Source organism: Hemiscyllium ocellatum, chromosome 13, assembly GCF_020745735.1.
Source record: "Hemiscyllium ocellatum isolate sHemOce1 chromosome 13, sHemOce1.pat.X.cur, whole genome shotgun sequence".
NCBI classification, from domain to species: Eukaryota; Metazoa; Chordata; class Chondrichthyes; order Orectolobiformes; family Hemiscylliidae; genus Hemiscyllium; species Hemiscyllium ocellatum.
In genome coordinates, this window is record NC_083413.1 from 12,719,164 (window position 1) to 12,736,138 (window position 16,975).

The window sequence follows — 16,975 nt, forward strand, 5'->3', positions numbered from 1 at the left end:
GCACCAACCAGGACAAGTTTAGAGCTTGGAAAAGCACAACAGATCAGGCAGCATCCGAGGAGCAGGAAAATCAACGTTTCGGGCAAAAGCTCTTCATCCCAAGAATGAGTTAATTCCTGATTAAAGGTTTTTGCCCGAAACATTGATTTTCCTGTTCCTCGGATGCTGCCTGACACGCAATGCATTTCCAGCACTACTCTGATCTCCAGCATCTGCAGTACTCACCTCTGCCTACCATCCAGGACAAAACAGCCCGTTTGACTGGGCACCACATCCACAAGCATCCTCTCTCTCCACCACTGACACTCAGTAGCAGACAATCACCTCTGGGGCACCCGGACCAACCAACCCAACCACCCCATGGCTCAACACTTCAACTCCCCCTCCCACTCCATCAAGGACATGCAGGTCCTTGGACTCCTCCATCGCCAGACCATAGCAACACAACAGCTGGAGGAAGAGCACCTCATCTTCCGCCTAGGAACCCTCCAACCATAAGGGATGAACTCCGATTTCTCCAGTTTTCTCATTTTCCCTCCCCCCACCTTGTCTCAGTCCCAACCCTCGAACTCAGCACCATCTTCCTAACCTGCAATCATCTTCCTGACCTCTCCGCCCCCACCCCATTCCGACCTTCACCTTTACCTTAACGTCCTCCCACCTATTGCATTTCCAACGCCCCTCCCCCATCCCTCTTCTCTACCTTTTATCTTAGCCTGCTTGGCACACGTTCCTCATTCCTGAAGAAGGGCTCATGCCCAAAATGTCGATTCTCCTGCTCCTTGGATGCTGCCTGACCTGCTGCACTTTTCCAGCAACACATTTTCAGCTCTGTATTAAATAATCAGCAGCTACCATTATATCTTGTACATGGCTAGTATCATGCAATTTCATTTGCTGAATATATGGACAGGAGAGCATTTTAAAAGCAAACAAATCAAAACAACTCTAGAGTCAGATTATTTATTTATTATGTGAATTTTACAAGAATATAGGCACTCAAGCAAGGAATTGGGAAATAAGTCTGAACAAAATTGCATTAAAGTGAAGTACAAGATTACTGTGTGTGTACCATTTTGGCACAAACAATTGTTCTGCAATTCTGGAGAAGGAGGATCTTTTCCACTTCATTAAGACTAGTTAAATTTTGTATTAATTTTCTTGCACTTGACTTTAGTAATTGAATAATCTCAACATGATGTTCACAATACTACACCAATTAAACAAACTGGAAGTAATGAAAAATAATTCAAACAGAAACAGAGAAAGAGAAAACAAATTAACACTTGCAGAATTCCTTACAAAAATTAAAGGTGAGAGTACACATTTGATCAATTTTACAAAATATCAGAATGTTATGAAGACCATTAATCATACAATTATTGGTGACTATTTTTGACTTTGTTGGTTAGAATACCTTTTTGGGTAACTATTGGGAACATGTTGACTACTGAACAGTTCCAATAATATGAAAATTAAAGAGAGAGATACATTTGAACCCAAGTTTCCCTTATTTTCTTGGTTCAAGCTTTACAGCTGCTGAAAACTGCCTCAAAGTACAATGGACCTTTAGGTATAATGAAAAGAAATAAATCATTTATAATCACAAATAGCAGTCAAAATTCAAATGAAGGTAGAGGCCATTCCACTGTAAAGTGTCCACTTCCACTTTGCTTTTAACCAATCAATCTGAATAATATGCGTGACTCACTGCAAGAATACTTTTACCTCTTTAGGACATTTCAACTGTTCACTTCATCCATTAAATCTCCAAACATGTAGAGCAGAGAAGACGACATTTACTTTATTATGGCCAACTCTTTCAACTGTCAGAAAAGAGTAACATGAATAATGTAGCCACATGGCACCTGCTGTATAATGTGCTTGCTCCCTACTCATACAATGGAACAAATCAGTGCTGACAGCACTTGGGTGGATCCTACGTCTGGTCTCGAATTGTCAAGATGCTAAAAGATTCATGGGATACTGGGAATTGGCGCTGGGAAAGGGAAAAGGTAGAAGAAATTCCCTCAGAAACCAGGAAATGAATGTTCTAAATGTTAGGGCGAGCATAACAAAATCAAAATGTGCATTGTTCAGCCCAATGTTCTTATTAGAAGTTGTGGGAAAATACCCAGGTTAGGTATCCAAATTGTAATACTGAAAATAAAATGTCCAGGAATAATGTTCTGACTTACATGTCACAAGGACATGGCAAAAATGTTATCTGATACAAAGCATCTTAATGCTAGCTTTGTTGGGAACAGAACTGGTACATTACTTTTAACCTAGCAAATCTAACGCTGGCACCAGAGAAATAGGACATGGCAGTTGGTGTGATCTCTCAATCATTAGCAATGACCTGGCTCATGTATATTAGAAAAATAAAACAACTGATAAGAAGTTAAACAATGTATTGTTTCAGTGTCTTCAGAATGTGCTTCAATAAGTTCTATTCGATGAATGATCCAACAAATTATTGATTGTGCTACAATATTCAGAGCTGTACGTTAGTGATAATCCTTTTCACTTCTTTCTCACCCTCATCAAGGTAATCAGTGTCAATGATGGCAACACAATCACTCAGTTACACAGCGTTGCACTGCCTCTGCCTCAAACGGCCTAACACGTGCTCCTGTTCTCATGAATGCCCTTGTGATCAGTAAGGTTGCCCATTCAGTGCCTTTTTATAGGCTGTACAATGAAGGGGCAGACAAAAACTCAAATTGACTGTACACAGGAACGTGGCAGCTGCCAGCTGGAAGAGAAACCTCCTTCTCGGTTTGGCACTGATTTCAGGCTGACCCTAAGAGGTACGAGGAGACCCCTGTAGGAAGTACTTTTGTCACAGTTTGTCTACCCTCCCGACCCTTCGATATACTTTTCTCACTCCTGGTTAATTTTAGCTGCTTTGTAGGATCAATTATTCCAGTCTTTTCTGCATTTCATTCTTTTGCTGTTTCCTAACTATGCCACCTGCTGCCATAATCCCCAAAATAGGCCCCTTTTTCATCTAAGGCAACATTAATTTAATCAAAAAATGAAGCATTTCTGTGTAACCATCTGGAGTTCAGATCTTACTGATGGGCAATAATCGATATAAAGCACTTTCCGGTGTGGCTCCACAGCTCCAGCTAGTAATACCTTACAATTTGATAGGAGTCATGAAGGTTACTGATTTCCAATGGCAAAGTACCTCAGTAACAGCAAACAAAGATTATTACCAACTTTCATTCTTCAAACTGCTTCCAATAACCAAGATCATGTTGTACACAGAACAGCAACCAGTTCCTCCATTAGTCCAAGAACACATGACACCCCCAACTGCCCAAAATTCATTTGTTTCAATCTGACACAGGGAATGCCAACGGTTGCCAGTCTCTTCCCATTTCCTTATTTTATATTGCGGACTATCCTTCGGCAGTGGTTTGTCTTCATTTCACCAAGTGCTTGCTCCAACTTGCGAATTATGTGCAACAAGGTGGCAGGGTCAGTCTGAAGGACACTGGCATTCCGCTGCCCATTCTGTTCCAGGTGTAATTTCAGGGTTAGGAGTGGTTTGATCTGTTGCCTTAAGGCACGGCTGGCCAACTGACAGAAGAAACAAAGCAAAAATGTTTGGTATCATCTTGGCATCACAACAGTTACATTAAACCAGCCAACAGACATATGAGTACTTGTGTTTACCGTTTCATAATGTTTAGTTCATTTATAGGATAGAGGAACCTCGATTATCCAGCATTCGATTATCCGAATGAAATACTCCCCTCCCGTGTCCTTCGGATAATCGAGGTTTCTCTGTACTGTAATACATGTCTAATAAGAAACCACCAGACGGGTTTTTGAAGAACAAAATCAAGCTTAACAAACTTTGTTGCCTTTTTTGTGGTCGTTGCACATAAAGTAGATAACAGACTAGATGTGGTAAGTTACTTTGAAGCCTGGAAAGCATTTGCAAATTATACAGAATCTCTACAGTGTGGTAACAGGCCCTTCAGCCCAACAAGTCCACAATGATCCTCTGAAGAGTAACCCACCCAGACCCTATTGCTCCACATTTACCCCTGATTAATGCACCTAAACTACACATCCCTCAACACTATGGGCAATTTGTCTTGGCCATTTCACCTAACCTGCACATCTTTGGATTGTGGGAGGAAACCGGAGCAATCAGAGGAAACCCAGGCAGATACAGGGAGAATTTGCAAACACCATGCAATCGCCAGAGGCTGGAATCAACCTGGATCCCTGGTGCTGAGAGGCAGCAGTGCTAACCACTGAGCCACCGTACCAAAGGTTCAATATAAGAGGCAACTAATGAACTACAGTCTAAGTTTTACACTAGATTCTGGAGTTAGAAACACAAGTAGTCTAAAGAAAACATGAAAGATTAACCGGGCCATGGAGTTAAATAGCCCACGGAACTGTGCCCGAATTTCTGTTCCCCATTTTTGTAGATGACCTGGATAGAGAAGCCATCTCAAATCCTTGACAACATAAAACTTTGGCACAGCAGCAAACTATGACACTTATTAATTTGCAGAGAAACGTTTGCTCAGTTGTGAAATTAGGTGAACCAACTGCAAAAAGAACACTGATTAACCCCAGCTTCTCCTTCAATGTTAGCTTTGTGACTCAAAGTATATTCATCAGTCAGCCGAACATTAATAGCTTAACAGGAGCCAATGTGGCACATTTCTGCGCTACAAGACTAATTAAGCTTGTGCCCTTGCTACACTTATTTTCATGTCACAGTAAGAACTCATAGCCTTTCAAGGTTGAATGAGTGAGTTTGCATTAATCCCCTTAACAAGTACCTGGTGTTGTCATTATCAGAGCAAAAGGTAAAAAAGACTTATTTGTCTGGAAAGAAATGTTAAGTGTTCCACCCTGTGCTATTTTTAAATTTGCAATGTTTCAGAAAGAGAAGCAGTAATATTTTGCCAAATATGTTCTTTATATTCAGTGTTCTGTAAGTGTGTTATTGGCTTTGTGACTGTACAATCTTTTTTGACTTTTATTATTTTAGACAACGTATTAATGTTTTATACATGCTATGTTTTAAAGTAGTGCCAACTTATTAACTTTGTGTTGATTTTAAATCGTGTAGTTTTCAGACCATTTGTGACTTCACGATATAAAAACTTATAAATGAAAAGGTAACACTTTCCTTGCACTAGCAACCAATTCAACACTGCACAGAAGATGCCCTGTATAAACTAACTGATTTAATGAGGAGCTTTCAGCAATTAAACAAAACAAAGCTAATGAATTTGGAGTATCAATCAGAACATGTGGCAGAAAAATCCTCTCATTCAGAAATCTTAAGTCACAAATATACAGTGCAGGACACCACTCAGGCAATCGGCTTGGAGTATTTTAGCTTAGCGCCAGTCTCCTGCCTTTCCCCATTTCCACGCAAACTATTTCTATTTAAGCAATCATCCAGTTCTCTCCTGAATGCTACACAATAGAACATACCTCCAAACTTCATGGCACTTCCATTCCGCACTGCGCATTTGCTTCTTTTGCAAAACACTAAACCCTAAAGCCTTTCCCTCTGGTACGTGACATAGACTAGAATGAAGAGAATGATCTCATGATTAATTGGCATCAAATGGTACCTATCTGGTGACAGTGGGAGATAAGATCAGTCAATGACCATCACCCTTTGAAGCCAATTAGAGATTGATTACATGGTCCTTAAATCATGTGGAAATTACACCAGTTATAGCATAATAACATCATTGATCATACTGTGTTGTGGTTTGTAAGGGATAAACAAGTGCCAGCTTTCAGTAACCAAACAGCATGCAAGATCACGGTAGCTCAGTGGTTAGCACTGCTGCCTCGGAGTACCAGGGACCCGGGTTCAATTCCAGCATGGGCGACTGTCTGTATGGAGTTTGCACATTCTCCCCGTGTCTGCGTGGGTTTCCTCCAGCTGTTCCAGTTTCCTCCCACAATCCAAAGATGTGCAGGTTAGGTGAATTGGCCATGCTAAATTGTCCATACTGTTCAGAGATGAGTAGGTTAAGTACATTAGTTAGGAGTAAATATAGGATAATAGGATAGGGGAATGGGTCTGGATGGGTTCCTCTTCAGACGGTCGGCGTGGACTTGTTGGGCTGAAGGACTCTATGGATCAGAGTCTGCTGCCTGGTAGTAAGCAGAAGACCAAGCAAGGTGATGTTACAGAGAGAGAACGAGTGTTGTCTGTGCTCTAAGCCAAATTGTGAAGCAAGATCTACGTTTGGACCATGAAGCTGCCATCTATCTTTGTTTATGAATATTGTTATAACTCAATACAGGATTCCTGGAATGTCTTCTACTCTCTAAATGATCACATTTTCATAGCTTTAAACCCTTCTGTTGAGAGTATGAATAGAGGTTTTGCCAAATCTAAGAAAACATTTGATACAAGATTTATTGCATTTTTGGTTTACAATTAACTTTCAGTGCAAACGAGATACATTTACAAGATATGCATATAATATTGTGTAAAACTGCTGGGTTGAGGGGATTGTCAAGTCTTTACCTGAACATCAAGTCTCCATTCTAAGTTGTGGTAATGTGGGAGGTCTGGAGCCAGTTCATTCAAGATACTCCGAATCTCTTTCCTATTATCCAGGTAAAATTGAAGTAGCAATTTATTTAGGTCTTCAGGAAAACCCAAAACAAGCACAGAGTCCTGGAAATCCACCTCAGAAATCTAATCATAAAGTTAAGATTTGTGATTACACATTGCATTTAAATTCACAAGAATGATATAGGGAATTCCTGATTAATGCGATCCAATATAGGAGTGTAATTTTAAAGATTTGACAAGCAAGCAATTCCTGTACTTATGAACAGCTAGTTTATATCGCCCTACATTGTGTGCTGACTTGCCAATGGACTCCAGAACACAAACATGGCCACAACGCAGGGACTGCCTGTAATTGCCGTCTCCCACCTAGATGTGACCACTTAAAAAGGACCCTGGCTTAATTCTTGGTCGGCATTAGTATGAAAGGACGAGACAGTTCAGACATGGAACCACATCATCAGGATTGAATTCCCATTCAGGCCAATGTTCAAATTATTTTGTACATCTGCCAATGTGCAATCTCTCATTGGAAACAACCGACCAACAGTTGACAAGTGACGTTCCTGGTTGTTGTGCAACCACACGTCTATGTACCTTAGAAGGAATACTGGTCTGGTCAAGGTGGAACCACACGTCTGTATACCTTACAGGGAATACTGGTCTGGGAAAGGTGGAATCACACGTCTATGTACCTTACAGGGAATACTGCTCTGGTCAAGGTGGAACCACATGTCTGTATACCTTACAGGGAATACTGGTCCGGGAAAGGTGGAATTACACGTCTGTGTATCATACAGGGAATACTGGTCTGGGAAAGGTGGAACCACACGTCTATGTGCCTTACAAGGAATACCGGTCCGGGAAAGGTGGAACCACACATCTGTATACCTTACAGGGAATACTGGTCTGGGAAAGGTGGAACCACACGTCTGTATACCTTACAGGGAATACAGGTCTGGTAAAGGTGGACAGGTCAAGCTAGGCATTCCACTGTTGTGGAGTAATCCCTGTTGGATACGAAGAGACATCAGACTTAATAACCCTAGGACTCCTGCTCATCACCTTCTCCCACCACCCTAATTGTGGAGGCCAGACCATCTGCCTCCTAAGGGCAACACTTGAGAACGTGCAGCTGAAATCCACCCAGTGAACTTTACTATAAACCTGTAAAGACCATTTCTGTCAGAGCTTTCAGTCTGCTGTTCCTGACGCCTCTTAATTTAACATCCACTTGTTTGATTATACCTCTGCATAATATCTTAAGATACTTTTCTAGATTAGAAGCACAATATACATTCGAGTTTAGGTTAGCTCAGTTAGTTGGACAGCTGGTTTTGTGAAGCAGGGTAATGCCAACAACATGGTTTCAATTTCTGCATCAGTTAAGGTTACACTACCACTAGTCATCTCTCTCGAATGAGAGTACAGGGAGACAGTGAGGTCTGCAGATGCTGGAGATCAGAGTTAACAGCGTGTTGCTGGAAAAACAAAGCAGGTCAGGCAGCATCCAAGGAGCAGGAAAATCGACATTTCAGACTGGAGCCCTTCATCAGGAATGAGGCTGGGATCTCTGGGGTGGACAGATAAATGGGAGGGGTAAAGTGGGGCCAGGGAGAAGGTAGCTGAGAGTGCAATAGATGGATGGAGGTGGGGGTAAAGGTGATAGGTCAGAGAGTAGGGTGGAGCAGATAGGTGGGAAGGAAGATTGACAGGTGGGACAGATTGTGAGGGCAGTGCTGAGCTGTAAATGGGGTGGGAGAAAGAGGGGAAATGGGGAAACTGGTGAAGCCCACATTGATGCTCCGGGGTTGAAGGGTTCCGAGGCGGAAGATGAGGCGTTCTTCCTCCAGGCATCAGGTGGTGAGTGAGCGGCAATGGGGGAAGCCCAGGACCTGCATGTACACGGCAGAGTGGGAAGGGGAGTTGAAATGTTCGGCCACGGGGCAATGGGGTTGGTTGGTTGGTGCAGGTGTCCGAGAGACATTTTCTAAAGTGTTCTGCGAGAAGACGTCCAATCTCCCCAACGTAGTGGAGACCGCAACAGATACAATAAATGACATGTGTTGAAGTGCAGGTGAAACTTTGATGGATGTGGAAGGCTCCTTTGGGGCCTTGGATGAGGGTGAGGGGGGAATAGTGGGTGCAGGTTGTGCAATTCCTACGGTGGCAGGGGAAGGTGGGTTGTTGGGGGACGTGGACCTGACCAGGTGGTTGCGGAGGGCATGGTGGTTGCGGAAAGCAAATAGGAGTGGGGAGGAAAATATATCCCTGGTGATGGGATCCACTTGTAGCTGGCAGAAACATTGGCAGAATGTGATTTATGTGGAGGTTGGTGGGGTGAAAGGTAAGGATCGGGGGGAGCGGGTCTGTCCTTTGTGCAGAGAGTGCAGCCCGGTAGGACAGTGGTGACTTGACCTTTACATTAAAGTTTGCCATTCCACCATACAACAATTTTACTCCTGACACCGCCCTTTGCTGGTGAATTAATCTACAAAAGTGTAATCCGTTGGTATAAAATTGTGCCTGACTTTCTTGTTTAATTCCAAATTTGTGGATTAAACACTGTTGCTGGATTAAGTTTATCCCTTAGATATAAAAGGTTAAAACAAACTGCTACTGCTTCCTGTTGACAGCAGGAAGTTATCCAGTTGGCCAATCAAGCAAGCTCTGCTTTCATGATGGTCAGAGTATCACAATTCAACATTACCCCAATTCCTGCCACCTCTGCCCTCTACCATCTACCCCTCCACAGCCATGTAATCACAACAGGGTAGGGAGACTTGGGGGGGGGTGCTGAAGATTCCAGAAAAATTCTCTTCTATTCCTTTGTTGAGCAATAACTAGTCCAGAACATTGAATCAAAGCTAATCCAGAGGAACAGGTATATAAATAAATTAATTTTACCATCATTTTGGAGCTCTCGGTTAGCAAGTACATCAAACCCTCCACTCCATGTTGTACGGTTTCAGTGCTCACGTTCAACTTCCCTATGACAAAAGAGTTCAATTATATAACTGCTATGCGGATAAGCATTGGATTTTAAACAGATAAGTTAGAGCCTCACTATATACTTTTATAATTCATCTTAGGCACTATACTGTCATACAGTAGGACCAAAAGGAGAAGTGGGGTATGGGATTTCCACTTAATTATGCCTAAGCAGCTGTCCTGTTGGATATATCGGTAAGCACAGCAAGTGGAGGACTGGAGTTGGAAGATCCCTGAATGCAAAATAGCTACTGTATTGCCCTAGACAATGAAATGCCGTATGGAATGAAATTAACACATCGCATGGTAGAACATGAATATTGCTATTAAAAGAGAGAAAGAAAGCCAGTGAAGATTCCATCTTGGACTCATCAGGACAAAAGGCAAGAATGGCAAATCAACTGATTGGCTGAGGCATTAGCTTCGAGGAAGCAACAGGAAAATGGGCGTCCTTTTCTCCTGTGGTACAAAGTGCTGCATTTGCTTGAATTGATTGTCTTGCATTCAGCCCGATCAGTGCAAGATAAACAACTATGGCACCATTTTTTTTTATAGCAATATAAAAGATGTCTTAAAATCCTCTCCCTCCTTTTATCACTTTGCAAGGAAACAATCTCCTTGTTCTTGAAACGGTTATAAGTGGATAAATCCCCAGGACCTGATCAGGTGTACCCTAGAACTCTGTGGGAAGCTAGAGAAGTGATTGCTGGGCCTCTTGCTGAGACATTTGTATCATCGATAGTCACAGGTGAGGTGCCGGAAGACTGGAGGTGGGCAAACGTGGTGCCACTGTTTAAGGATAGTAAAGACGAGCCAGGGAACTATAGACCGGTGAGCCTGACCTCAATGGTGGGCAAGTTGTTGGAGGGAATCCTGAGGGACAGGATGTACATTTATTTGAAAAGGCAAGGATTGATTCAGGATAGTCAACATGGCTTTGTGCGTGGGAAATCATGTCTCACAAACTTGATTGAGTTTTTTGAAGTAACAAAGAAGATTGATGAGGGCAGAGCAGTAGATGTGATCTATATGGACTTCAGAAAGGCATTTGACAAGGTTCCCCATGAGAGACTGATTAGCAAGCTTAGATCTCATGGAATACAGGCAGAACTAGCTCAAAGGTTGAAGACTGAGGGTGGTGGTGGTGGAGGGTTGTTTTTCAGACTGGAGGCCTGTGACCAGTGGAGTGCCACAAGGATCGATGCTGGGCCCTCTACTTTTAGTAATTTACATAAATGATTTGGATGCGAGCATAAGAGGTACAGTTAGTAAGTTTGCAGATGACACCAAAATTGAAGGTGTAGTGGACAGAGAAGAGGGTTACCTCAGATTACAACAGGATCTGGGCCAATGGGCTGAGAAGTGGCAGATGGAGTTTAATTCAGATAAATGCGAGGTGCTGCATTTTGGGAAAGCAAATCTTAGCAGGACTTATACACTTAATGGTAAGGTCCTAAGGGAGTGTTGCTGAACAAAGAGACCTTGGAGTGCAGGTTCATAGCTCCTTGAAAGTGGAATCTCGGGTAGATAGGATAGTGAAGGCAGCATTTGGTTTGCTTTCCTTTATTGGTCAGAATATTGAGTACAGGAGTTGGGAGGTCATGTTGCGGCTGTACCTGACATTGGTTAGGCCACTGTTGGAATATTGCGTGTAATTCTGGTCTCCTTCCTATCGGAAAGATGTTGTGAAACTTGAAAGGATTCAGAAAAGATTTACAAGGATGTTGCCAGGGTTGGAGGATCTGAGCTATAGGGAGAGGCTGGACAGATTGGGGCTGTTTTCCCTGGAGCATCAGAGGCTGAGGGGTGACCTTACAGAGATTTACAAAATTATGAGGGGCATGGATAGGATAAATAGACAAAGTCTTTTCCCTGGGGTCGGGGAGTCCAGAACTAGAGGTCATAGATTTAGGGTGAGAGGGGAAAGATATATAAGAGACCTAAGGGGCAACATTTTCACGCAGAGGGTGGTACGTGTATGGAATGAGCTGCCAGAGGAAGTGGTGGAGGCTGGTACAATTGCAACATTTAAGAGGCATTTGGATGGGTATATGAATAGGAAGGGTTTGGGGGGGGATATGGGCCGGGTGCTGGCGGGTGGGACTAGATTAGGTTGGGATATGTGGTTGGCATGGACGGGTTGGACCGAAGGGTCTGTTTCCATGCTGTACATCTCTATGACTATTATCACACCCAACATCACACTTACAAAACCAAGTCTGAGAATATCACACTAGATTTCTGGACAGCTGCTCATCGGTCACCCCATTACCACTATACTGTCTGAATACAATAAACACTACATATTTTAATTCAACTTATTATAAGGCAAAACTAAAACAGTATGCAAATCACAAAATGGCAGGGGATGTGGAAATATTATTGGACAATCAATTCCCAACTTCTCAAGACAGCATCCTGAAAATACTCTGCTTGAACAAATGAGTCTTTGAATTGAGTTAAAAAATGAAATTATTCCTGTCAATAAAACAACGCATATTTTGTGATTTCCTATTCACTGTTGTTGTGCACAACTCCAAGTACTAGAGACACTGTGAACCTCAAAGCAACAAAGGGATCATGGGGTTCATGTCCATAGATCCCCAAAGATGGCAGGACAGGTTAAGAGGGAAGTTAAAGCGACATATGGGATGTTTGCTTTCATGGCATGGCTGATATAAAAGCAGGGAGGTCACGGTGGAGCTGTATAGAACTTATGCTGGCTGTATAGCTCATTATTTTCCTCAGAATGTAGATTGTGGGTACTGGAATTGTAATATTAGCAAATTGTGCTAAGCATTAAAGAACACAACTGCCTTTATTAGAATCACAAATTAAAAGCCACTCATAATTACATACTCGCTGCTCCTTCAAATATTTTGGGATTTGAGCCTTTCTTCAGAAATTCCACAGCAATTCGGCAGAATTCTCCTACAACTGAACCAAAAAAAAACTTTGATCATACAAGCGAATACTCATTGCACTAGCAAGATCTTAAAATAAAATTCCTCTACTTCACAACTTTCTTATTGCTTATTTTTCCTAGTTTGATTACCATATATATTCGTGTAAAAGTTGAATTATTTTGACTATTTTTAAAGCTTCAATTTATAGGGTCGAATAATACACGGGCACTAGTTTTGAGGGGCTGAAAATCACGCTGCAGTTCAAAGTACCATATTAAGCAGAAGTCTATTTGATCGCTCAACTAATCCCAGGTAAAAGAAGAAAAACACAATGAATTATGGAAAGTAGATTTTACTTATACATACCAGTAAGAAAATTTAACATGTTAAAGAATCATTGAAATCCTGCAAAATCACTGTTCAACATCGTTATTCCTTGGTATAATGGCACACTTAAAATGAAACAGTTATTAAACTCTGAATGTGTAAGCATCTTGAACTTTCCCAATGAATTCGTTTCCCTCCTATATACTCTCATACGTAATAAACCTTAGCAATATCCACAAATTTGTCAAAGAATTAAAGACATATGTAGCAAATACATCCCACTTTTATTCAGATATAATGGCACAATTAAAATTATTAACTTTTAACAATATTAACTTTTGGATGTACAGCGTAGTGAACAAAGTGCGATAAGTACCGGCCCGAATTAAAGAATGAATCAAAACCTGCTGCAGTAAACCAAATGGGCTACTGCTAAGTAGAGTTATAAATAAATGCATAGAGACATAATATAGTAAACAAAGAGCAATGAGTAGAGTTTAGCATGAATGAATGAATGTGATTTTGTTAAAGTAGCTTCATAGGACCATGCAGTTTCCTTTGAAAGAGGTTCATAATGCAATTCAGCATGGTCAACTTTTACACAGGATATACGGAAAACACAATTTTTTGGCCAAAAATAAGGGGTTGACTTTTACAGGAAATCGACTTCTACATGAGTATATATGGTAATTTACACCACATTGATTGACTGATATTGCATTGGTTTACAATTAACTGTAGAATGACCGAAGACAAACTTCTCTGTCATCTGCCAAACAACAAACTCCTAACACCAAACATCACATTCTCATGTCATGAGCAGAAACTCTGTTTCAGAAGGCAGGCCAGAGTCAACTCAGTTGGTGGATGGTCAGGAGTCACATATAGATCAAACTGGGTAAGAACGCCAGGGTGAGGGCCCTCGTGGCACAGTGCCAGTGTCACTACCCCTGGACCAGGAGGCTCCAGAGTTGTGTAATAACGTACATGAATAGGTTGTTTAGAAAAAATAGGTTAAATTAAAAATAAAAGAACACCAGGGCTTTCTTCTCAAAAAAAGTGAAACTTTCAGGTTTGGCCATTATCTACAATCCCCTTTCCAATTCAAGAGATGATTTGGAGACGCCGGTGTTGGACTGGGGTGTTCAAAGTTAAAAATCACAACACCAGGTTTAATCGGAAGCACACTAGCTTTTGGAGCGACGCTCCTTCAGAATCACCCGATGAAGGTACGTCGCTCCGAAAGCTAGTGTGCTTCCAAGTTGGACTATAACCTGGTGTTGTGCACTTTTTAACTCAATTCAAGAGAAAGTGAGAACTGCAGATGTTGAGTTGAAAAATGTGGTGCTAGAAAAACACAGCTGGTCAGAGCATCCGAGGAGCAGCAGAGTCAATGTTTTGGGTAAAAACCCATCCAATCCAATCAAGCCTACTTACCCATCCAACTCTAACCTACTCCACATGCCTAAAGACACCCAAATTCCCCACCCTCACACAACCCACACCTCCCCCGGCCATCGCACAGCTCCCACTCCTCACACAACCTCTCCCGGCACCCTCACAAACCCCAAAACCCAGCCCCACCCCAGCCCTCTCACAATCCCCACCCACCCCCTCATCAGCCCGAACATCACAAACACCATTTCCAACACACCCTCAAACCTATCACAACCCCCCAACCTCACCATTCCTAACCCTGTCACACCACCCACCCAAACCTCCTCTCAGTGTTGAAGCCCCCTTGCCACATCTACACCGCCCTGTACACACCACACCTACACTACTGTCTCCCTCCCACAATCTCTACTCTAGAGTGGACTGTCTCCCCAGGTATATGTGGGGGGGGGGGGAGGAGGAGGAGGAGAGGGGAAGAAAGGTGGTGGTGGTGGGGGGGAAGGTGGTGGTGGTGGGGGGGAAGGTGGTGGTGGTGGTGGTGGGGGGGGAAGGTGGTGGTGGTGGTGGTGGGGGGGGAAGGTGGTGGTGGTGGTGGGGGGGGAAGGTGGTGGTGGTGGTGGTGGTGGGGGGGGATGGTGGTGGTGGTGGTGGGGGAAGGTGGTGGTGGGGGGGGGAAGGTGGTGGTGGTGGTGGGGGGGGGAAGGTGGTGGTGGTGGTGGTGGTGGGGGGGAAGGTGGTGGTGGTGGTGGTGGGGGGGGAAGGTGGTGGTGGTGGTGGTGGTGGTGGGGGGGGAAGGTGGTGGTGGTGGTGGTGGGGGGGAAGGTGGTGGTGGTGGTGGTGGGGGGGAAGGTGGTGGTGGTGGTGGTGGGGGCGAAGGTGGTGGTGGTGGTGGGGGGGGGGAAGGTGGTAGTGGTGGTGGGGGGGGAAGGTGGTGGTGGTGGTGGGGGGGGGGAAGGTGGTGGTGGTGGGGGGGGGGAAGGTGGTGGTGGTGGTGGGGGGGGAAGGTGGTGGTGGTGGTGGGGGGGGAAGGTGGTGGTGGTGGTGGGGGAAGGTGGTGGTGGTGGGGGGGGGGGGAAGGTGGTGGTGGTGGTGGGGGGGGGGAAGGTGGTAGTGGTGGTGGGGGGGGAAGGTGGTGGTGGTGGTGGGGGGGGGGAAGGTGGTGGTGGTGGGGGGGGGGAAGGTGGTGGTGGTGGTGGGGGGGGAAGGTGGTGGTGGTGGTGGGGGGGGGAAGGTGGTGGTGGTGGTGGGGGAAGGTGGTGGTGGTGGTGGGGGAAGGTGGTGGTGGTGGTGGGGGAAGGTGGTGGTGGTGGTGGGGGAAGGTGGTGGTGGTGGTGGGGGGGGGAAGGTGGTGGTGGGGGGGGGAAGGTGGTGGTGGGGGGGGGAAGGTGGTGGTGGGGGGGGGGAGGTGGTGGGGGGGGGGGGGAAGGGAAGGTGGTGGGGGGATGATAGGCCTCCCCAGGGACGGGGGGCCCAAGCCCCTCTCTCTCTGTTCCCCTCAGTCCCAGCTTACACTCACTCACCCGGAGAGTCCACCTGAGATAAGAAGCCCAGGTGCTCCTTGTGCTCCTCCGACAAAACCAACAGCATCTTCCCTCAGTCCGGGACCTCGGGCAAACACAGACAACACTTCCCGTAGGAGCCCCGGAAACCCACACCCCACCGAGTCCGTGTTAAACAAGGCGCCGCGACTAAGGTTCCGGTGGTCCAAGCCTCCACCGAGAGCGCCATCGAATGGCCAAACGCAGAGGTGCACCCTCTGCTGGGTCAAATCCATTCATTCCTTCCCCAACAACAGTTCACTCTAAATGTGAGCGAGTGCTTCAACTTGAGTCACTCTTTGTTTTATCTGTTCAAATTGCTTTGCAATCAGAGGAACGCTTATTGTTAACCTATAATGCCATATCACATAAGCTATCACTTCTTCTCTGTGATTCTGGGACTGTGACCATCATAATTATTATTGGTGCAGTAAGAGGCCATTGTATCTGCACCAGCTCTCCAATGGGCACTGTGATTGATTGTCATTCTCCTGCCTTTTTCCCAATGCCCACGTACTTTGTTTTTATTCAAATGATCCTCTTAATGCTTTCCCTACCCAAACCCCTGAACATCAAATCACACCTTAGTCTTGGCAGGTTTATTACCCTTCAGCACTGGTCCAGAGCCTCAATGAATTGAAGATTATCATTTACCCCACTGTTAATCTTTGGCAGAATATTGGCGGGGAGGTAGGGTGTCCTTCACACGCAAGTGATATTTTTCATTTTCTTAGTTCTCTTCTGACTTACTTTATTACAAAGAAAACATTGGAGGTGGGAAGAATGGCTGCCTGAATGACAGGGTCATCCAATTGGATCGTGTTTTTATTTTCACTGGGATGGGAAGACAAGTGATATATTAAACAAACTAAGACACAAACATGGGATTGGGTTTTATGATAAAATCACCGGGAATACATTCAAAAAGTGTTCAACTGTTAAAGTCTGGGGTAAGTTATACAGAAATATAGTTTCCTACTCTTCTCATATCTCTTCCATCCCTTCATCTCTCCTTGAGAGTCATTTTTTGTATCTCACCTATCCATCTGCCTCAGCTACTAAGCCCAGACACCACTCCATGGGTTTGTCTTTATGTTCCTCCCTCTGTTTTTAAACTGAACAACTCTACAATCTGCACTCACTTCACACTCTTACATGTTCCTTCTCCCCTGTTTTCTCTTTCAATCTACATGCAAACTGTCTGGTCCATAATCATAGACAACTTGGAATCT

General features: G+C 44.2%; 1 protein-coding gene across 1 annotated transcript; it reads right to left on the reverse strand.

Annotated features, from left to right (window-relative positions):
* Nucleotides 1-958: 958 nt before the first annotated feature.
* Nucleotides 959-15,853, reverse strand: commd2 (COMM domain containing 2). The gene is made up of 5 exons (XM_060834013.1): nucleotides 15,726-15,853; nucleotides 12,437-12,514; nucleotides 9,494-9,576; nucleotides 6,539-6,712; nucleotides 959-3,591 (listed from the first exon to the last, which is right to left on the reverse strand). Exons 1-5 carry the CDS (start codon nucleotides 15,790-15,792, stop codon nucleotides 3,394-3,396), a joined length of 600 nt encoding a protein of 199 aa, XP_060689996.1. The 5' UTR covers nucleotides 15,793-15,853; the 3' UTR covers nucleotides 959-3,393.
* Nucleotides 15,854-16,975: the final 1,122 nt, after the last annotated feature.